This window comes from Lissotriton helveticus, chromosome 3_1 (assembly GCF_964261635.1).
Source record: "Lissotriton helveticus chromosome 3_1, aLisHel1.1, whole genome shotgun sequence".
Taxonomy (NCBI): domain Eukaryota; kingdom Metazoa; phylum Chordata; class Amphibia; order Caudata; family Salamandridae; genus Lissotriton; species Lissotriton helveticus.
Window position 1 is genome coordinate 229,408,441 of NC_136061.1, and position 22,958 is coordinate 229,431,398.

General features: G+C 51.3%; 1 protein-coding gene across 1 annotated transcript in view; it reads left to right on the plus strand.

Annotated features, from left to right (window-relative positions):
- ZZEF1 (zinc finger ZZ-type and EF-hand domain containing 1) overlaps nt 1-22,958 on the plus strand; it is a 1,627,273-nt gene that overhangs the window by 342,051 nt on the left and 1,262,264 nt on the right. Inside the window, exon 14 of the mRNA XM_078679684.1 lies at nt 2,365-2,465. Within this exon, the coding sequence (XP_078535810.1) occupies nt 2,365-2,465 (101 nt within the window). The remainder of the gene's footprint in view (nt 1-2,364; nt 2,466-22,958) is intronic.

Genomic DNA, 22,958 nt, shown 5'->3' on the forward strand with positions numbered 1-22,958 from the left:
CAAGTAATCACATTTGCGCAAAAATCACATAAGGCATAAACATGTACCACAAGCAAGGACACAACACATGAACCTGTCCCCAGGTCAATTTGGCTTCTCAAGGGGCTGAAAGGCCCTTTGTCCACAATGTCAGGGCTGTGCTGCGCAGGCAGCCAAAGAAGAGTGCCCACGGGTTCCTTAGGGCCTAAACGATGCAGCTGCCCACTAAGTGCTGGGCAGCTGGGAAACTGAGCCTGACACCAGTGTGCCTCCTGGCTCTCCTCTGGGCTCTAATAAACAATAGTGCCCAAAAACAACATGGGAGCCTCGTGGGCTCTGAAACAACTGTGCCCCAAACACGTGGGAGCCTCGTGGGCTCGAGAACAAGTATGCGGCCACACAACGTTGGAACCTCTCGGGCTCTAGATGCAGAATGCCCCTAGGAGCCTCTCAGGCTCTGATGACTGGAAATGCCCCCGTGGGGGTATTAGCCACATGGGCTCTAAAACAGAAATGCCCCCGCCATCATTCGAGCCTCGTGGGCTCTGACTATTAAGAAAAAATGCTGCCACACTGGGGGAGCGGCCCGCTGTCCACCGGGGCCGCTCTATCCCTACAGAAACTGCCCCCAAAGTGACGGCAGCACCCGCAGGAGGGGAAGGGCGGGCACCGGTAATGCGCCCCGGCGCCCCCTCTTCACAAAGGAACACAGGGGCTCCACTCACCGGCTCTTTCGGACTCCTCTCGTCCCGCGGTGGTGGCGGCTGCACGGGGTTGGTAGGCGGCGGGGGCAGGCACCGGCAATGCCTCGAGCCCCCCCCCCCCGCTTCTCTCCACAGACTCCTCGCGACAGCGGTCCAGGCCCAGCAGCAGGCGGGGCTCTCACTTAGCACGGGAGCCCCGCTGGGTCACACGCTTGCTCCCTTCTCTTCACAGGAGCGCGGAGTAGGCTCCCGTCCGCTTCCTGTCTGTGCTGATGGCCTCGCCCTCAAGCAGGCAGTCCCGCCTGGCTTCCTGTTTGCCGCGGCAGTCCCGGGCTGCGGCGGTGATCTCCTCGTAATCCGGGTAGGCTCCCGGTTCAAAACAAAATCCCTGGCGGGGTTGGCACCCGCTAGGGATTTAAGCATAACAACAGAAAATACGGCAATGAGCGCGGGGGGGCACCCGCGCCAATAATCAGCCAGGAAGGGGGATCCCCACGCCGGGGAATCCCTCAGTGCAGGGATCACCGCTCCAGCGGCGCAAATGCGCTATTTTCAGAAGGGGGAGGCCAGCGCTTCCCAGGGGCTGGCAGGCAGGAATCCAAACGTCCAGGAATGTTCTTGTAGGAGGTGGGGGAGGGGGGTGAGGGGGGGGCAAAGGCTGGGCCCAGGGGCGAGCTCACAGGGTCCTCCAGGCAGGGTGGCAGTCCCCAGTGGCGGTCCTCCTGGCGCCCAGCAGCAGGCCCACGTCAAGTTAGGATCGGGAAAAAGAACCTTTTACATGGGGTCACAGCCCCTTTTTATACACACTTTCCTTTGTCTCTAGGTTGCAGGGTGGGGGAAAACCAGACGCAGCTGGTTCTGGAGCACTCTGTTGTGCTCAGCTCCTCTCCCCAGTCACAGGACAGGCTAGAGACATCAGTCGCACCACAGGGGGCGGAGCCAGCATTGTGTAGGGAAGGCCTAGCCCTATTCAGGTCCCAGGAGCACTCCTCCCTGCCATCAACATGCAGATCTCTCCATTCACCACCAGGGCAAACCCATCCTGACTCCTGGAGCCAGGCACACCAGCCAGCTCCAACCAATCACAAGCCAGACAGTCAATTCACATTTATTACACAGACATGTCAGCTTCTAGAAGTGGCACTTCCACACCAGACACATTAAATCCACTTACATCATCGCGCAGCATTTACTCTCACGAGTTCGCACATACCAAACCCTGCACTCCCCACGCATCAGGAACTACCATGGACATTCACATTCCCCATGCAATCCTATAGGAGGGAAGGCCAATCTCACCACACGCCCGCACTTTACACTGGGACACAGTGTTAAAGTGCGCAGAAGCCAAAAATAACTAACACCAGGTCACAACTAAAAGCAAAAAGTTTTAGGGGTGAACCTGCCAGAAGGGCCAAGTGCAACAATGGATATTTCTAAAGTAACCCAAAGAACAATGAAAGCATGAAATTAAATGCCATTGTTGAAATAAGGGATCAAAGGATGTTACAATAGTAAAGCCTGAGTGGCACACGGATTTACAGCTATATATGTAAGTCACATTTTTCATAGAAATCCAGTAAGTGTTTTGAAATGTTGATAAAGAGGTAGCATAATTTCAATTACCAACCTACTATTTCCAGTTATTTTGTTCATATTTGCTTTCTACCATTTACTACAGGGACAGAGGGACAACATATCCCAACAGAAATCATTTTTGGACTTCAGTGGGCTGGATTTAGAACTTTTCTGGAAATTGTATAGTGCACTAAAACAGCACAAGTAAGACTCAATGTTTTTGTACCAGTTCTACTGATTATCATGCGTTGAAAGCTAATGAAATACATTTTGTTTACACAGTGTTGGTTTTAGTAAGTGTAAAATCATGGTCATGATTGACGTGAGCAGCTCATTAACTGTTGATATCTGATGCATCTTGATTTCAATGCGACCATATATTTTTGTAATACAATTCATGATTTAGTATATGTGGGATTGTAACCTGATCAGTAAAATACTGCAGTGGGCAGTAGTTTATCTGAAGGTAGATTTAAAAAATATATATATAATAATGAATAAAAAGCTGTCTTTTATTTTTCTGAAACAAGATCTTAAAAATGGTTGTTTAAATGGTAACTACGTCAGTAGTATGTTAAAGCTGTGTAGTCTATTCATGAGTATTGATTAGTTCTGCCCACCGGCTTTGGCTAGACTAGTCCATACTTATGACTTCAGTGTAGATTAAAAATCTTTTTTTTTTTTAAAGAACAAATCTTACTGGGGCAATTATGGAAACTCCCCAAGGGATAGAAAGGTATTTCATGAGACAACTGTACCATATTAAGATCTTGATATCACTGTGCGTCCCAGACACTTGACTGACCGTGTGGTCAGTGTAGAGTGTCTGTGGCTGATGGTATCCTCTGGACAGAGCTTATTCTAGATAGAGGCTTCAATCAGACCCAGTGTTCATACACTAACCACATTTTGAGGCAAGTCCCCCCCCCCCCCATCCCACTGGTTTGGTTGTATCTGAGATACTGCCATGGTACTGGAGAGACAGATGGATACATTTGTACAGCTGTCTGGCAGAAGAGGTTTATGTAACACCTGCTCTGTTCCCAAAACTCCAGTGGTGAGATGGTTACATGCTCCTCATCCTATTTTTGCCATAGTAACTAATACCACCCTTTTTTGATTTGGAATCCACCTAGGGAACAGCTAAATGAGAAGTGTCTATGTTCCGACAGAACAGAATTGACATATCGTTCTTCTGTAACTTAATGATGTTGTACTCAAGACCTTTTTTCTATACAAGTCCAACTGTTTACAGGCAAATGTATAACCAAGTTTTATTTATTTTATTTATTTATTTAAGCTTGTATCGCGCACAGCTACCCACAATGGGTTTCCCGGCGCCAGGGATAGACTGTAGAAGAAAGAGGGAGTGTCACCTTGACTTGAGGCCTCAGCCGACTATTGGTCACGCTTAGTAAAAAGCAGGGTCTTCAGAGCCTTACGGAAGCGGAATAGGTTGGTCTCAGATTTTAATGCCAATGGAAGGGAGTTCCAGTATTTAGGACCCAGAGTGGAAAAGGAGCGGCCTCCCATTTTTGTCAGCTTCCATCTTGGTACTGTGAAATTGCCAGTGTCCGATGACCTTAGTGAGCGCAGGGGTCTGTAGGGCTTTACCAGCCCCATAACATATACTGGGGCGCTACCCTGCTTAGCCTTGAACATGTAGCAGAGTGCCTTGAATTTAACACGTTTACATAAACAAAACAGTAGACTATTGAAAGAGGCTGTGCAGCAAAGCTTTGCAACTGTACCACTAGGTCATGTGGAAACAAATGTGATTTTGAAACTTAGTTAGATGTGGGCTGTGAATTGGAAATGTTTCTGTTTGTGGATTGAATGTGTGATCCAAGAACGGAAACTCCATCCCATAGTGCTACAACAGGCATTCACAAAATAGGGGGTTCCAGAAAGTATATTTTTTTTCTAAACTTGGACTGGAAATTTCCTGTTTGCAGGAGTACCTGGAGAATCCATCTATAGCTGGCAAGGGAAGAGATGTTGTGGGACCAATTTTATTGATTATGAATACATATATATCGATTTTCATCCTGTAGGCTTGCAGATAGTGCGACCAGCATTAGTGACCCACCCTTTTATTTTAAGTTTGGGTTGCAGTGTTACTTGTGATAAAGGGTGTAGCTTAGCACATGGGACATTTGGAAATTTTTTCTAGCCTGTTTGCGGCTCTGTTTCGACTGCGAGAGAGAGAGAGAGAGAGAGAGACAGACCGAGAGAGAGAGACAGACCGAGAGAGAGAGACAGACCGAGAGAGAGAGACAGACCGAGAGAGAGAGACAGACCGAGAGAGAGAGACAGACTGAGAGAGAGAGAGACAGACTGAGAGAGAGAGAGACAGACTGAGAGAGAGAGAGACAGACTGAGAGAGAGAGAGACAGACTGAGAGAGAGAGAGACAGACTGAGAGAGAGAGAGACAGACTGAGAGAGAGAGAGACAGACTGAGAGAGAGAGAGACAGACTGAGAGAGAGAGAGACAGACTGAGAGAGAGAGAGACAGACTGAGAGAGAGAGAGACAGACTGAGAGAGAGAGAGACAGACTGAGAGAGAGAGAGACAGACTGAGAGAGAGAGAGACAGACTGAGAGAGAGAGAGACAGACTGAGAGAGAGAGAGAGAGAGACAGACTGAGAGAGAGAGACAGACTGAGAGAGAGAGACAGACTGAGAGAGAGAGACAGACTGAGAGAGAGAGACAGACTGAGAGAGAGAGACAGACTGAGAGAGAGAGACAGACTGAGAGAGAGAGACAGACTGAGAGAGAGAGACAGACTGAGAGAGAGAGACAGACTGAGAGAGAGAGACAGACTGAGAGAGAGAGACAGACTGAGAGAGAGAGACAGACTGAGAGAGAGAGACAGACTGAGAGAGAGAGACAGACTGAGAGAGAGAGACAGACCGAGAGAGAGAGACAGTGAAAGGAAGAGAGGGAGAGGGAAAGACCGAGAGAGAGAGACAGTGAAAGGAAGAGAGGGAGAGGGAGGGAGAAAGACCGAGAGAGAGACAGTGAGAGGGAGAGAGAAAGACCGAGTGAGAGAGACAGTGAAAGGAAGAGAGGGAGAGGGAGAGAGAAAGTTTTCCTCGTAGTTTTATATAGCGCAACTTGACCTGAGTGTATCAGAGTGCTTTACATAAGCACAAGTTGCCTTACAGAAGGACACATTCATTTTTGTTAGGCACAGTGTGATTAAGTGATTTGCCCAGAATCACAGGATGTTAAGTGACATTGCAGAGACTGGAACCCATTTCCCCAGATTTGAGATCAACTGCCCTAGCCATTAGGCTACATCCTGTCCCTTATTATATTGAATATTATCACTACAAGCAATCCAAGACCAGTTACTCCCTGATTGGGTCTAGTCAGTTGGATGCAGCTTGTTACAGTGGGCAAGGGACCCAGGTTTTGCCATATCCTTGGCCAAACTGAGGTTTCTTTGTGTACAAAAGAACAATAGATTGAATTGCTACCCCAAGCAATGGCCAGAGCGTTTGCAAATTGCAAAAGTTCTTCCTATTACCTCTGTGCCCTGATGCACAGCCCTAAGTGCTGAGATGTGGGTCCGATGCTCACTGGACCAAACTTCCGACTGATGAGCCCCAATCAGGGTGTAACCGGTCTTGGGTTGCTTGAGTTCTGATTTATTGAGGATTTGGTTTGGCAGTTTGGGCAGGACTGTTCCTATTGGAGCAGGTTCACGACTGAGTTGCATATGGCTGGGTTGGAACTGAGTTGGCATGGTGGCCAAAAGAACGATGGGTTGGAATGCTACCTAGAGCGATTTCCAGTTGCTGGCATTCCTACTATCACCTTAATGTGTGTTTGAGATGCAGTGCAAACAGAGACACATTGGTGGGACCAGCAATACTTCATCATCCTTTTAGGTAAAGGTGAGCCATATTGTTTTGTAATTTATTTTAATTTGTTTCTTGAGATTTTTTATGGCATAGAATTGACCAACGGAAACAAAAAGAAGAATCAAAACAAAAAGTGTAGAGGACAAATGAATCAAATGAAAACATAATGAAGAAACATCAGCATAATAATGGCAATATGAGGATAGGCACCCACGCGACCATGAAACTTGACCAGCAGATGACCACTCATCATAACCTGAAATACAAAGTCCGCATATAAGCTGTACATTTCAGCCCAGCCCCGCTGACATCAATTGTGGTGGTACATATTATCAAGGAAAATTCCAATATGGTGAAGGTGAGAGGTATTAGTCATCGAACATATATAATTAAGGCATATATTAGCATAGTATGGTGGCGATCAAGGCACATTCCCAGTCTCTACCGGGTGCTCCAGGAGATACAGTTTGAAAGGGTCCCAAATATCCCGAGGTCGGGACAAGAGTGGGAGTGGGAGCAGTTTGGCATAAATGTATGCTTGGTCCTGCCAAAGTGTCATGTCACTGATCCAATCTTTGATTTTGTGCACGCGTCCTCTGCCCCAGCGGCAGGTCACACGTCGTCTGGCAAGAAGGAGACTAAATAAGACACACTTGCGGTATGTCATTGGTATCTCCTCTGTATGCCCTAGCAGTGCAAGAAGAGGGGATAACGTAAGTTGCAGGGAGGTCATTAGATCCAGCACAGTGAAAACCTTCTGACAGTAGGCAAGGACAGAGCTACACCCCCTAGCAAGGTGAAGGAAGTCAGCAGCTTCCACTCTGCATCTGTCGCATTGGTCGGTTTCACGTAGTTTGTATTTGTGAAGTTTGATGGGGGTATAGTAAGTGCGGTGCAAAAATTTGTAGTGAGAAATACGTAGCCACCTGCTGGAGGAGACTTGTTGAGTTTGCGTACAGCAATACAGCAACTGTTGGTCCGTGATCTCATGTCCGAGTTCAGCTGCCTATTTATCTCGGGATGCACATGTGTTGTACGCCACGTCTGTGTATAAGCTATGATAGAGGGTGGAGACCAGATGTGATGCACTGCCAGTGCGCAGGACGTGATGCAGTGGAGCGATAATAGGGGGCTCTTGAGGGTAGGAGGGCGTATACTCCTTAAAACCCTGCATTAGGCATGCATATAGAAAGATATCCATGGGGGAGGGCGGCGTGTCACGAAATAACTGCTGCAAAGTGCGAAACGTGCCCTTTAGGTAAAGCTCCCCCCAGCAGTGAATGTTATTTTTAGTTTTAGCCTAATTGAAGACTCCTTCCTGCAAGACAGGCATCTTGGGGTGATATGTAAGCGGGAGCAGAGGAGAATATAATATGGGAGCTTATAAGTGGCTTGCAATGCGACTCCCCGCCATGACTGTACAGTCAACAGATGTCAGGCATTGCAGGCGAGGTGTGATTCCGGTCAATATGGCTGGTCAAGCGGGTAGGATCCGACAGCCAAAGTTCAGTTGCAACGTGAGGCGTGTATCTGGGAGGATGGTACGAATAATGGGCATAGTGGACTTCAGCACAGATATAATATAGTTCTAAGTTGGGGACATCAAATCCCCCCTGAGAGTAAGGTCGTGTGAGTGTATCCCACTGCAAGCGCGGTTGTTTACCACCCCGAACTAATCTTATTAGCTCCGAGCGGAGCTGAAAGAAAAAGGGCCTACACGGATCATACGGAATTTTTAAGAACAAATACAAGAGTTCGGGGAGGACAACCATTTTGATGAGTGATATCCGTCCTGCCATAGTGAGGGGGAGAGCGTGCCATTGTGTGTTACTGCTAGTGATATGGTCTAGTGTACATCCATAATTGAGCCTCATCAGCTCGTCGCAATCTTTGGTGACATGGATCCCCAAGTATTTCACTTCAGTGGCGCACCATTCTATAGGAAAATCAGTAGGGATTTGCCCAGCAGAAGTTGTGGGTGGAAAAATTGGAGATTTAGCCCAATTAATTTGAATGCCAGAGAGGCCTCCGAATCTAACAAACTCGCGGAGGATCGGGTTACGGTTCAGCTGGGGGTCTTTGACATACAGGGTATCATCATCAGCACAGAGTGAAATCTGAATCGGGCGAAGGAAACATCGGAGGGCCTTTTCCTGATGATGCTGTCTGATTTTAGCCTCTGGCAGTTCTATTGCGAGGGCAAATGGGAGGGGAGAGAGGGGGCAGCCCTGCTGAGTACTCAGAGTTAGGCAGAAGGAGGGGGAGGTATGGCCATTGATTAAAACTCTTGTTCTGGGAGAGATATAGAGAGGCCTATCCATGCTAAGAAGCCTATGGGGAGCCCCATGCATTGAAGGATAGTAAAAAGATAGTCCCATTCTACGGAGTCAAAGGCCTTCGTGGCGTCTAAAAAGACTGCCACTAGAGCCAATTTAGGGTCTACCATTTGCAGAATGGAGAACAGAGTACAGAGGTTACGGGAAGTCCCGTCTACCGGGAATAAAGCCCGGCTGATCAGGCAGTACTAGTTTCTCCATCAATAAGCTGAGGCGGTTGGCTAAGAGTTTTGCAAGGATTTTTGCATCTGTATTAATGAGGGAGAGTGGCCGATAGGAATTGCAGTGGTCTGCAGGTTTCACAGGCTTCAGGAGGGAGGAGTTAAGCGCCTCTCTCATTGAATCAAATGAATTGAGCCTCCATGTACACCTCCCTCAACACCGGAAGCAGATGTTCAAGATATGTCTTATAGAAATCAATGGGAAGGCCATCAGAACCTGGGGCCTTGCCCGATTTTCATCTGCGTGATGGCTGCTCTGAACTCATCATCTTCGAACTGGGCCACCAAGAATTCCCTATGGGTATCGTCTAGCCACCCTAACATGATATTTTCAAGAAATGGAGTTACATCCGGGGGAGCGGATCTGCGAGTGTGGTAAAGGCTTGTGTAAAATTCTGTCAAAGTGTGCAAGATGGCAAGGTGCTGTCCCCGTGGCATGTCCTCGAGTTGTCTACTTTGTCCAAAATATAATTGGAAAAGTGGGGCAAGCGGATTTCCGTCGCCAATGCTCTGCCAGGCCTCTCCCCCGCCCCATATCTGCGAGCAGTGAAGTATTTGCTGCAAAAGCGAACCTCTCGCTCAGCTGTGGTGGTGTGTTCAGTGAGTTTATCTCGAAGTGTTACCTTCTGAGCTCTGGTTGCATTGTGCCACATATCTTTTTCCAGTTATTTTAACTCACCCTCAAGGCGGCGCAGGCTACGATGAATATCTCTGAGGACTCCGAAACCCCGCACTGTAACTTTAAAAGCCTCCCAAAGTGTACTCATATGAGTGACTGAACCTCCTCCTAAAGAAATCGAGATCTCTTCCCAAAGTTCTGCCTTGAAGGCAGTGTATAATAGCGCTTCTGGCGTTAACCGTCAAGTTCGTGGGGAGGCGATCAAGTTAGGGTGCGCAATCATCATGCATACCAGAGCATGGATCTAGTGGGTTCGGCCATGTGTTCCACCAAGATAATCCAAGAAACAACACCTCGGGACACAATCCAATAGACAAGCCGCGACCAGGAAGCATGTGCTGCAGTATAATAGGTGCCTTCTCGCGCATCTGGATGCACATGACGCCAAGGGTCGATAAGCCCATGAGCAGGAAGCAATCACGCTAGTGTTTCATGACTTTTAGTGTAATGGTGAGGGATAGGGTTGGACCTGTCAGTGGAAGAACACAGAGCAGTATTAAAGTCTCCCCCCCCCCCCAGATGATATGAGTAGACCCCACTTTGAGAATGTGTCCCCATAGAGTAGTAAAATTATCCGGGTCATCAGTGTTGGGCCCATAACAACAGAGAAGTGTAACTGACTGTGTACCCAACGTACCCCAGAGCATACAACTCCAACCGGAAGGGTCGCTGAAAGTACCGCCCAGAATAAAGGGTGTGTTCTTTCTAACTAAGAATAGAGTACCACGAGAGTATGTAGAGTAAGAGGAGAACACATGCTCCGCAGCCCATCTACTGCCGAATCGAGGAGGGTGGCGCGGATCAACATGCGTCTCTTGAAGCATAGCTATGTGTATCTGATACCTATCAGGATACGCGAGTATTTGCCGACATTTACGGGTGTCACAAACCTCTGACATTCCATGTAAGCAATTTTATATAAGCATGTAAGGAGGCGCGGTCATTATGCTGGGAGAATGAGTGGTAAGATAAAGCATCATAGCGGTATGTCCCATACATATCTGCCCCAATGTACGCTGGAAGGACTATTTGTTGATGTATTACACATGTAACATAAAAAAACAACAACAATCCCCAACCCGCCCCCATCCACAGCACCACCCCAATCATGCCGGTAATACATTGCCCACCCGAAATCCAAAATAAACGTAACATTACAGTCCCGGTCTATCGAGTCTACCAACAATAGAAGTAAAGCAAGTTAGGGGGATCACCCATACAGGGTGGGACACTGTTGGGTCACAAAATCCACCCTTCTCTTATAAACTGCTAGGCAGTTACCCACTGGAACGGGGATATGATGGGAGAGAGGGGGGGGTGGTACTTGGCATAGTTCAATACTAATGATTTAACCTTGTATTGAGGCCCTTTGCCCAACATGCAGAGTTTGTACATTGAAAGCAAATCTTATGGAACTCTGGAAATGAGTGAGTAGATGTAACACCAGTCTCAAACAGCAAATTCACAACACAGGTTAACTTTCTTGATCCGGCAGATGCAGCACAGAGCGTGAGGTCTGAACAGAAGAACATCAGGATGCAATACCAGGACGAGGGTCAGTCCGCAGCTGGAGATTGAGATCTGGATTCACGGTTATCTGACGGTCCTCCCGGAGATTATCGGCCGATTGATTTGAGGAAGTATTTCACCTGTTGTGGGTTGGAGAATATGGAGTGCTTGCCTTGGTAGGATACCCGTAGGCGTGCCGGATAAAGCAGTGCATATTCGATCTGTGCTTTCTGAAGCTTTTGCTTGACCATCGGATATTTGCGCCTAGCCTCCTGCACTGCAACGTGAAATCCGGGAAGATAGTGAATTCCAGCCTTTCATGCCGCAACGGTTTGTTCTCCTGGGCCATTTTCAGCACAGTGTCACGATCCCTGTAATTAAGGAGACGGGCCACAACGGGCCGAGGAGCCCCGCCTGGCGAGGGCCAAGGTCCCAGGGAACGATGTGCACTCTCCACCACAAGCTGCGAGGAGAAGGCCCCATCACCACATGCACCCTTCAGGAGCCGCTCCACAAAATCTACCATTCCGCCCGTGTTGGTACTTTCGGAAATGCCCATTATTCAAATGTTAGTGCAACAGCTACGGGCCTGCAAATCCTCGTTCTTTGCTGCGATGACTTTGAGTAGCTAATTTATCTGAGATACTTGAAGGTTCATCTGTGAGGTGGTGTCTTCCGTATCCGATATGTGGCGCTCTGCCTCCTTGATCTGCGCATTGTGCTTATCCACCTTTTGGATCAGGAAGTCTAAGCGGCTGTTCATGGTGTCCATTTTCCCAGATAAGTCTGTGAGGCTGTGTTGCATAGCGAGGAGCAATGTTTTAACCTCATCGCCAGTGTTTGAAGGCTACATCTGTCCCTGCTCTCCACCAGGTTGGACGGGTTCTTCCAAATTGGAGTGGGTGACCACTTTCTTGGCGTCAAAAACCAGTTTCGACTGACGTCTTTCTGGCTTACCCATAATAGCTGTAGGAGAGGGCAGCGTGCGAGTGCGCGACCGCAGCAGTAGGGCAATGGTTAGTCACCTAATATTGTATGCAGGGTATACTTGGGAGAGTATTGGGAGTCCAGGAATCCCTCTCAGGGGTGTGCCTAATATCTCCACTCCGAAGGCTCCATGGTATAAGTGGAGATACTGCTCTCCCGACCGCCCAGAAACCAAAACCACCGCCCCTGCAGTGAGCCAAGGAGCCAGTGAGATCCGCTGACTTGGAAATCAAAATTGGCTGTCAGATAGAGTGGCAGGAGTTTTGGGAGCGACAAGGGTCAAAGATGGCTCCAGGCTTATAAGAGTCCTTGGCCCACAACGAGGTGAGCACACCTGTGCAGTGTTAGGAGGCGTCCGGCCTCTCAGTCGGCGGGCAGAATAAAGACGTAGGATGAGGAGTGGAGAGCAGGCCGCAGCGCTGCCCTATATTGTAGGAATCCGCCAAGGAGGAGCGCGCACACCCCAACCAGATTTCGCAATGATGAGTGTTTAGGACGAAGGCCTAGCAATCGCAGCACCGAGGGATACCAGAGGAGAGAGTCAGCGTGTGGGGGGTCGCATGGGAGCTCGCTCCCAATTGTCCAATGGAAGGGAGAGGGGCTCAACTAGCAATGATGACAAGAGGACCAGGTGAGGAGCAGACCCCTAGTTTTCAGCAGCCAAGGCGCCAGGTGATCAAGCACTGCAGCACCCACGAATGAATTGCAGGCTAGGAGTGGGCATCGCAGGCGATATGGGCAAGAAGGGCATCACGCACCACAGGCTTCTTCAGGACATGGGTCGGTGAAGGCCAATAAGTAGCAACAGTTAGTAGCAGCTGGTACAACGGCAGATTGCACGCCAGTGCCAGCAGGCCTTGCAGCACAGCAGGGGTGTCCAGGAGAATGGCGATCACTCCATGTGTGGTCGCAGAGGTTAGGGAGAGTTGCGGCGTGGGTATCGCGTTGTGCACCACTTACCGTCACCACTCGCAGCGCGGTCCTTGCACAGGTGGCGCAGGTGTCGTGAAGGGCGACCGCTGCTGCCGAGGAGGTCAGATCTTAATGTGAGGCATGGTGGGATCCGCAGGCTTGAATACATGGATACGCCCACCCAGCGCGGCGCCAGCTGGCGAAGGTTGCAGCGAGAAATGAGCACTGCCGCCGCTGTGGGATCCATGAGAGGACGTTGTGTGGGTGGCAGATGGCAGCAGGGAGATAAATCTTCACTGCGAGTTCTGACCGCCACCGGGAGAAGAGCTGAAGCCGTCGCGCAGAGTCTGCGGTGAGGCCCACAGCCACGCGGAATCCCCAGGCTCGTTTAGCCCTGGTCTGCAGGCAGAGCATCTTTCGCGACCCGTCCTCAACCAAACCTGGTCCTGAAAGCGCCGGCCCGGGTTATAGAGCGGCGATTCTTTCACCGGAGCAAGGCCAGAGCTGCAGGCAAAAGCAGCGTTACTGTTCAGACTAATTAATAAAGTGTAGATGAGGATAAATGAAATATTTTGCCTCCAAGTGTCCCTAGCCTCACTGGTGTGCAGCCATCTTGGTCGTTCGCCACCTAGCACCCCCTGTGAGCCATATTGTTCTTCCCTCTATCTGCAATATTTTGTTAGTTATGCATTATTGCTTGCTGTTTTGATTCAAGCATGTGAAGCTATGCAAGAACTTAGTTCTCTATTGTTGGTATCTTTCATACATTCACATGCTGACCTTCCTTCCACCACACCTGATAAGACGCTCACATTTAATGATTGATAATTTTTTCACATGTGCAGGAAATATGAGGTGAGATGGGGGGGCGGGGGATTGTAGGGGACAGATACTCTTTGCCTCGTTGGTTTGATTTCAGGTCTTTTAGGTTAATGTTCACCGGCTCCTGACACTGCCTACAGACTTTACAGTATGGTCTAGCTCACACTTTGTTGGCAGGAAACGTTTAATGCATGTGAACCTATCAACAATATCAACACTGAAGAACTAAATCTACATGTAAGTAACATTTTTGCATATTCTTTCTTTGATCATGTTAGGAATCTTTTTTGCTTCTGCTTTTTGGAGCTAAGTGCTAGGACTCTATCTGTGAGGTATGGGCCACTTCATTGAGATACTATGGGTTACTGCACAATGATCTATTGACTTTATAGCACAAGTCATGCACATTGTACTGTTTCTTTACTGCTCAGAAACATCCACCTCGATTCACCTTCATATTAACTCCAACCCTTCCTTTCGAACCTAGCAGATCTTTATAAAAAGTCACCAAGCTGGTTGAAGAAGCAGCTAGTAGTGGCAGACGCATTGGAGCTAGAGATGAAAAAGGCTTCATGTGCATTTGGAACAAGGTGTAATGATGTTGCTGTATGAACTTTTTGCGCTCTCTCAGGGATCACCTGAAGGTTAGTGCCACCAAGACAGGCTGATGTATAATTGCGAAACCCATACGGGTTCTTTGTAATGTATCAGGAGCTTCTGTCTCCGAATTTGGATTTCTTCTATAGTTCAAGTAATCCATAAGCTGAATGTCCGAAGCTTCTTGGTTTATACAGTGTTCACAGCTACTGTCACATGTGCCATCTCTCTCCCAGTCGTAAGTTGGCAGTCTCTTGGCAAGCCTAATTGTCTTCTTTTAGATTATCAACATTTTGTCAAGAAAACAAGACATTGTAATGTAAGATGTAAATGTACGAAATAAGGAAAATTGCTTCAACAGTTTAGCTCACCATTACTAAAGGTATGTGTCAGTTTGAATTAGCGTGCATATAACTTTTTTGCAGCCAACACGTTAAATGCAAATATATTATATGCACAGTAATTCAAATTGACACATACCTTTGGTAATGATTTAAACTTGTCAAGCTATTTTCTGTATTTTTACATTTAGCCGGTTGAGTCCTCACTAGTTTCCATTAATTTGTCAGTCAACATTGGTTCTTGCAAAAAAAATCAATAATTAGACTAGCCCCATCAGAACTCCGACCACTACTGTGGCAGGGAGGTGTGCCGAGTATTGCACTGAGTAAGCTACAGAGGGGAGTTTACGATGGAGGCCTGGCAATCTTGGACATTAAAAAGTAGTATTGGGTCTTACTGCTTGTAGTGATGGGGTGTACCGGCCTACAGGGTCGACAGAGACACCATGCCCACTATTAATTACGAAACTTACCTATAAACCTGCCTGAAGAGAGATGGCCTCCCATAGCACACGTCCACTGTTGTTGGGTGCTGGATCGGAGCTGAGACCTATCTGGGAGGCAAGCCAAGTTGACAGCCATGACCCCCCCTATGGCATAGCGATCGACTGAAAGAAGTGTCCAACCTGTGAGGTTTATTGCAGTAGGCAAGGATAGCAATTGAATCATCTGGGAGACATATGGAGGAATGGGGCATTTAATGCCTTCGACACTCTTGGGCAAGAATACGATCTAGCGATCTCCCAAACCCTTTACTACTGCTTTCCGAGTGCATATTCAGGAAGGGACAAGGTTGCCAGACTCCTCCCCCTTGGATGACCCCTTGCTCGTTGACTCCATCCCACATAAGGAAGTGTCAGTGTTTTATAAAAAAAATGATGAATAACTCCCCATATACCCTCTGTTCACTGGGAAGGGCCTGGACTAACGACCTAAGTGGCGTGGAGGATGCTGATTGGGTTGAAGCACTCCAAAGTCCCCGGTACATAGCAATCCGAGCTCGATTCGGCTGATACATCTCAAGGTCATGCATAGGGCATATTACCCATGCACCCTGCTGAACAAAATAGGGGCGGTAGACACACCACAGTGTTCGAGAGGATGTGAGCGGGTGGACTCCTTTTTATAATATTCTGTGGGAGTGCCTAGTGATCCAGGGTTTTTTGCAGGGAGTGACTACTGTGATGTTAAAAGCCCTCTCGGTTGTGGTGCCAATGGACGCTAAGTGGCTGCGTCTGATGATGCAGGGTGTAGAGGACTGACCCAGATACAACAGGCTGTGTTTGGCGCTGGAGGCGGGGGTGGCTAAGCGCAACATTGTGAGGGGGTGGGGGGCTCCACTCCAGCCGTCTGTAGTAGAGTGGGGAATGGATTTAGACTGGTGCCAGAAGGTGGAAGAAGTAGTATACTGCAGCAAAGGATGTCCTAAGAAATGGGAGAGGGTATGGGGACCCTGGCGGAAAGATCTGGTCCATGGTGCTGGGTGATCTGCATAAACATGTTTTAAAATGTATACCAAGAACCTTTAATCTCAGGTGCTATATGAAAATTTGTTTTTCACGGAGGTATATACATATTATTTTTGTAGGGAGAGGATAGTTCTTAAAATGGTTTCTACTTTCTTTCCGACTTTCTGATTCTGATATTTTTTTCCCCCCAGAAGACTGGGATTAAAACCATTCTTTGAAAAACTGCAGTAACAAAAGCGATAAATAGATTTTTTTTGGTAGAATTAGCATATTGTCAAAGAAAATGCATCAGTCTGTAGTTTGTATCGCGGGGGGATTATTGTTAAGCTTAACATCTCCACAGATGTTGTTTTTTTAAACTCAAATTCTATTGTTAAAATTCAAATAAGCCTCTTCCTGGACCGCCAGAGAGGATTGAGCATCTGCAGTGCAAATGGTGATAAAAGTCTTGGTGTGGTTCATTTCGCACATGCTGTGAGTGATTCTAATTCTTTGTTTGCCTCCATTTTAACTAATGTTTACATGATCATTTTGTGCTTCGGATTTTTGAAATAACTATGTGAAGATATATCAATGATGCCTTGGCAACGAACATGGCTTTTGAATAATGATTCTATTGATCCTTCTCAGTTTAGTTATTTTGTCATAAAATACACGTTTGGTAAAGGGTAATTCCATAGTTGCCTTGCCCTAGAGAAATTGGCTATCTGGTACCCTATTTTAAGCTTCTGTCTTTTTAGATGATCCATTGACGAAAAACAAAAAGTTACTTACCTTTAGCAGTATCTCTCCAGCACGTCTATCTCATGTTAGGTATTCACTCTACGTGGCCCCGCTGGCCAGGGTGGTGCAATCCTTTGGACTTGAGGTGTTGTCCTATGCGGACGACACACAGATCATGGTATCTATCACCCAAAATCCCAGTGATGCTGCGCTCAATTTTAAGAACTGCATGACTGCTGTCTCCACTTGGATGGTTTCAAATTATTTGAAACTTGTTGGACCCAGCCTCATGGCGTGGTCCTACTCCTTCCGCATGGCGAGCCCAGAACGACATCGGCCCTCCACCCAGCAGCGGGCAGCCCTTTTGCCCGACACTGCACGCCCCAACATTGCTGGTCCGGCCACCATCCCGGACCCCCACTACCGACCTGGCCCTATCGGGGGCCCCCCACGACATAAGCATGAGGCCGCGCCCGACTCCATCTTGGGCCCACCACGTCACGACCCCGTGACCTCTGCTCCGGCCCGGGCCCCAGCGAAGCCCAGACATCGAGGCACCAAGATCCACCCAGGTGGTCGACTGGCCACTCGACAGATCCCGGAGAAGAGGGTGTTTCGATGGCCCTCCAGCCGTCCCCGGACGCCTGGTTTCGATCGCCCTCCGGTCTCCCTGGGCGCTGGCTCCGACCCCCTGCTGGGGGTCTGGACACCATCATCCCGGCCCTTCTGACCCCCAGGCGCGAGGGTCCGGACATCAAAGAACTCCAGTCCTATATCTGGGCCAGCCCTGGATTAGGAGGTCAGTTGTATCCTGGACTGGAGAGCCTGCTGGCGCCGCCGCGGCCTACCTTGCTGAAACCCTCTTGAGAGCCTGCTGGCGCTGCCGCGGCCTACCTTGCTGAAACCCTCTTGAGAGCCTGCTGGCGCTGCCGCAGCCTACCTTGCTGAAACCCTCTTGAGAGCCTGCTGGCGCTGCCGTGGCCTACCTTGCTGAAACCCTCTTGAGAGCCTGCTGGCGCTGCCGCGGCCTACCTTGCTGAACCATCTGAGAGCCTGCTGGCGCTGCCGCGGCCTACCTTGCTGAACCATCTGAGAGCCTGCTGGCGCTGCCGCGGCCTACCTTGCTGAACCATCTGAGAGCCTGCTGGCGCTGCCGCGGCCTACCTTGCTGAACCATCTGAGAGCCTGTTGGCGCTGCCGCGGCTCGAACCCCTCGGAACCCTCCAGCTCGAGGATTGAGAACTGTGCGTAGGGTATCCCTTCCTCCGCCCAGAGCTAGACTGTCCCGCTACCTACCCCCCTTTCCGAGACTTTACGGATCCTTCGATCCATCTGTATATACTGCCAAGAGCCAGCAACCTTTTCTCCTTATAAAAGCTTAAGAACTTGATCTCTTGTGTGGTGTCCGTTTGTAGTGTTGTGATTACTCGGCTGTACGATCCTCGGAGAGGGCCCTCATTCAGGAGGCCCCTCCGTAACGCTCGGCTACTTCTCGAAAGAGAGGCGGACCTAGGGGTGGTCAGTCAGACCTCTTCTGCCTCCCCCGGGGTCGCCTTTCTAACATTGGTGGCAAGCGCCGGGATCCGAGCCCACGCAGATCATACAGAGAGTAATTCACTCACTACCAAGAAAAACCCACTACGACCATGAACACAGAATTCCAGAAAGAGAAAATGGAAGACTACAGCCACAAGGAGCTAAAGCAATTCTGCAAAGAGCTAGGCATCGCTACCACTGGCTTAAGCACCAAAGAAGACTTTAAATCGGCCCTGCAGGCCTGGGTGGACGCCGGCGAGGCGCCACCCCCGAGGGAAGATAACCCGGGCCCGAACGGCGGCCCGGAGGCCGAGACGAACCCAGCGGGAGGGAGACCCGCAAACCCAGACGCGGGCCTCTCCCATGAAGACGCCCGAGAACGAGAGAGGAACCGGCTCCACGAGTTGGATCTTGCTCGACTCAGACAAGAAGGAGAAATCCAACTGGCAGAAAGGAAGTTAGCCCTCGAGGAGAAAAAACTCATGCACGAGCGCGTCCTCAAAGAAATGGAACTTAAAGCCAAGGCAACCGAGTCTGCCATCGCCGGGGGTAAGACCTCACCCCCGCCGGTGGACACAAAGGTGCACATACCCAAGGATGTCGTCAAAGAGTACCATAAGAACGACGACATCCAACAGTGGTTCAAAGCCTACGAGGTCGCCATGGCCGCCCATCGAGTACCCCTCAAGGACTGGGGCGCCGGCCTGTGGGGGAAGTTTATCAACGAAGGAAGGGACGCCCTGCTGGAGATCCCTGATACTGAAATGACCTCGTACGAGCACATGAAGACCGCCCTCCTCACGCACTACGGACTCACCCCCGAGATGTACCGGCAGCGATTCAGAGACTGCAAGAAAATCCCCGGTACCACGTGGGTGGAGTACGTGAACTTTTACAGCAGAGCCTTCGAGGGGTGGGTCAGGGGCTGCCAGGCCACCACCTACCAGCAGTTGATTGACCTCATTCTATGGGAACATCTGTCCAATAACTGCTTCATCGAACTCCGGCAACACCTCCTCGACAGCAAATTGACTGAGCCACGAAAACTCGCTGTCGAGGCGGATAGATGGGTGAGCACCCGAGTTCCCCGGAGTCCACTGGGAGACTACGGCCGGGGATCCCCGGGGAACCACCGACCACGAGGCGGCGGAGTAGGCCAGAGCCGGGGTCGAGACGTCCCCCAGGGGTCCTCCCCCACCTCCACGTCGCCATCCCTGGGCCAGAGAGGGGGCCCCCCAGCCAGACCGGGGCCCCGCCCGAACGTGACGTGCCACAGATGTCAGCGACTGGGTCATTATGCGAATGACCCCCTCTGCCCAATGAATCAGTGACCCGGCACCACCGGTCCCCCAACCCGCCAGATCGCAGCCGCTGCCCTGGGGGGAAGAAAGGAGTGAGGAGGAGGACGACAACCCCGAGCAAGCCGAGTGGGAGCCCGCCGCCATGACCTTAGCATGCCTGGGTACTCACGACCTGATCCCCCGAGGCCCGATCCCCGATCCCCGGCAACACCCAGAAATACCGCCAGTGGGTCACCATCAATGGACGCCGGACCGAAGCCCTCCGTGACACTGGGGCCAGCGTGACAGCGGTCCGCTGCCATCTGGTGACCCCGGAACAGATCCTTCCTAACGTCCTGTGTCCAGTCCGGTCCGCAGATAACTCCGAGACTTTGTGCCAGATGGCCCGCATCCCCTTCGAGTGGGGGGGAGTGTCGGGCGTGCTGAAAGTGACTGTCCGCGACGATGCCCCCGTGGACTCTCTCCTTGGGAACGACTTAGAAAGTTCCCCCTGGGCTAACGTCGAACGGAGAGAGCACCTGGGGATGCTAGGCCTTCCCGAGTGGGTCTGTGCGACCACCCGCTCCATGACCGCCCGAGCCTCCACCCCAGCGGGGGAAGCTCCCACGAGGAGCCGGAGTGGCCCGCCCCTCCGCCGCCCGTCGTCCCCGAGGACGCCGACCCCGAGCACGGCCCCCAAGGGCCCAACCAAGAAGATCTCACCGAGCTCGACCACCTCCCAGAACTCGCCCAATGGCGCCAAGAAGGTGGCCCCACCCGCGAACTGTTCCGGCAGGAGCAGAAAACCTGCCCCTCCCTCGAAGGGATTCGACAGCAAGCCGCTACCCAAGCAGCTGGAGACCCCGCGGGGTCCCACTGGATCTATTGGGACAACGACCTTCTCTACAGTGAGCAAAAGATTGCTGAACTAGGGGCCGGCCGGGTACTGGTCGTACCCCGCCGATTCAGAGACTTCCTCCTGAACTTAGCACATGATGTGCCCCTCGCCGGGCACCTGGGGCAGGCCAAAACTTACAGCCGCCTGGTGACCCATTTCTTCTGGCCAAAAATGCGCACCGATGTGCTTAACCACTGCAGGACCTGCCCGACCTGTCAAGCCAGCGGGAAGAGCGGGGGGAAAGTCAAAGCCCCGCTCCAGCCCTTCCCCGTGGTGACTACCCCCTTTGAGCGAGTGGGGATAGACATCGTAGGGCCCCTGGACCCTCGAACCTCGCAGGGGCACCGCTTCATCCTCGTCCTGGTTGACCATGCTACCCGCTATCCTGAAGCCATTCCCCTCCGAACCATCACAGCCCCCGTGGTGGGCCGAGCCCTCATGAGCATCTTCTCCCGAGTCGGCTTCCCCCTGAGAAGTCGTGAGTGATCGAGGCTCCAACTTTATCTCGAAGCATATGCGGTCCCTATGGCAACAGTGCGGGGTCACCTATAAATTCACCACCCGTACCATCCCCAAGGAAATGGACTAGTGGAACGATTTAACAGAACATTGAAGGGGATGATCAAGGGCTTAGAAGAACCACTCCGGCGCAAATGGGATGTCCTGCTACCTTGCCTCCTGTTCGCCTACCGAGAGGTACCCCAGAAGTCCCTGGGGTTCAGCCCCTTTGAACTCTTGTACGGACACCCGGTCAGAGGCCCCCTCAGCCTGGTCAAGGAAGGCTGGGAGACAGCAGTTCGAGAGGCCCCACCTGATGTCTAGCGGTACCTCCTGACCCTCCGCAATCAGACTCGGAATTTCCGGGAACTTGCCGAGGCCAACCTGGAAGCTAGTCAGGAGGAGATGAAACGCTGGTATGACCAGAACGCCTCGTCCATCGAATTCGAGCCGGGCCAGCAGGTCTGGGTCATGTCCCCGGTGGAACCTTGTGCCCTCCAGGACAAATGGACGGGGCCCTTCAAAGTGGTGGAGCGCAAGAGCCCAGTCACCTATCTGGTGGACATGGAGTCCCCCCGGAACCCCCTCCGGGTTCTGCACGCTAACCGGCTCAAGCCACACTTTGCACGCACTGAACTGAGCCTGCTGCTAGCGACCGATGGCGGAGCTGAGGACGACTCCGAACCCCTACCAGATCTCCTCAGCCCCACAGAGAAGGACGGCTCCATCGAAGGGGTCACGCTCTCCTCTTCCCTGACCCCAGAGATGCAACAAGACTGCCGGAAGCTGCTGGGGCAGTTTGCGGATCTGTTTTCCCTCACTCCGGGGGTCACCCGGTGGTGTGTCCACGATGTAGACACAGGAGACAGCCCGCCTGTGAGACACCGAGCTTTTCGAGTGCCCGACCGGGTCCGGGCCTGCATCCAATCCGAAGTGGCCAAGATGTTAGCTCTGGGGGTAGTCGAACCCTCCAACAGTCCCTGGGCCAGTCCCGTTGTCCTGGTCCCTAAAGCCGCCCCCCCCCCCGGAGCCGCTCCGGAGCTCCGGTTCTGTGTTGACTACAGGGGACTGAATGCCGTCACCAGGACCGACGCCCATCCCATCCCCAGGGCGGATGAATTGATCGATCGCCTAGGGGCCGCCAAATATCTCAGCACCTTCGATCTCACGGCGGGGTATTGGCAGATTGGTCTTACCCCTGGTGCACAGGAGCGATCGGCCTTCTCGACCCCAGACGGCCACTATCACTTCAAAGTGATGCCCTTCGGCATGAAGAACGCACCCGCAACCTTCCAGAGACTAGTGAACCAAGTGCTGGCCGGTCTAGAGGAGTACAGCGCCGCCTATCTCGACGACATTGCAGTGTACAGCCTCCACTGGGATGAGCACCTGACCCACCTCTGGACAGTCCTGACGGCCCTTCGGCGGGCAGGACTCACCATCAAAGCCAGTAAGTGCCAGATAGGCCAAGGGTCCGTGACCTATCTGGGACACCAAGTGGGGAGCGGCCAAGTGGCTCCCCTCCAACCAAAGATAGACACCATCCGGGCCTGGGAGCCCCCGGTCACCCAAACCGCCGTCCGCGCCTTCCTGGGGCTCACCGGATATTATCGGCGATTCATAAAGAACTACGGGAGCATTGTGGGGCCCCTCACAGAACTGACCTCAAAGAGACTACCCCCGAAGGTGCACTGGACCCCCGAGTGCCAGGCAGCCTTTGAAACTCGGAAGACTGCCATGTGCACCGCCCCTGCGCTCCAGACCCCCGACTACAGCAGAGAGTTTGTGGTCCAAACCGACGCCTCGGAGCACGGCATCGGGCCGTACTGTCCCAAGTTAACTCCGAAGGCATCGACCAGCCTGTGGCCTTCATCAGCCGACGCCTACTGGCACGAGAGCAGCGATGGAGCACCATCGAGAGGGAAGCCTTCGCCGTAGTGTGGGCCCTCAAGAAGCTCCGGCCCTACCTCTTCGGCACCCACTTCAGAGTACAGACCGACCACCGGCCCCTGCGGTGGT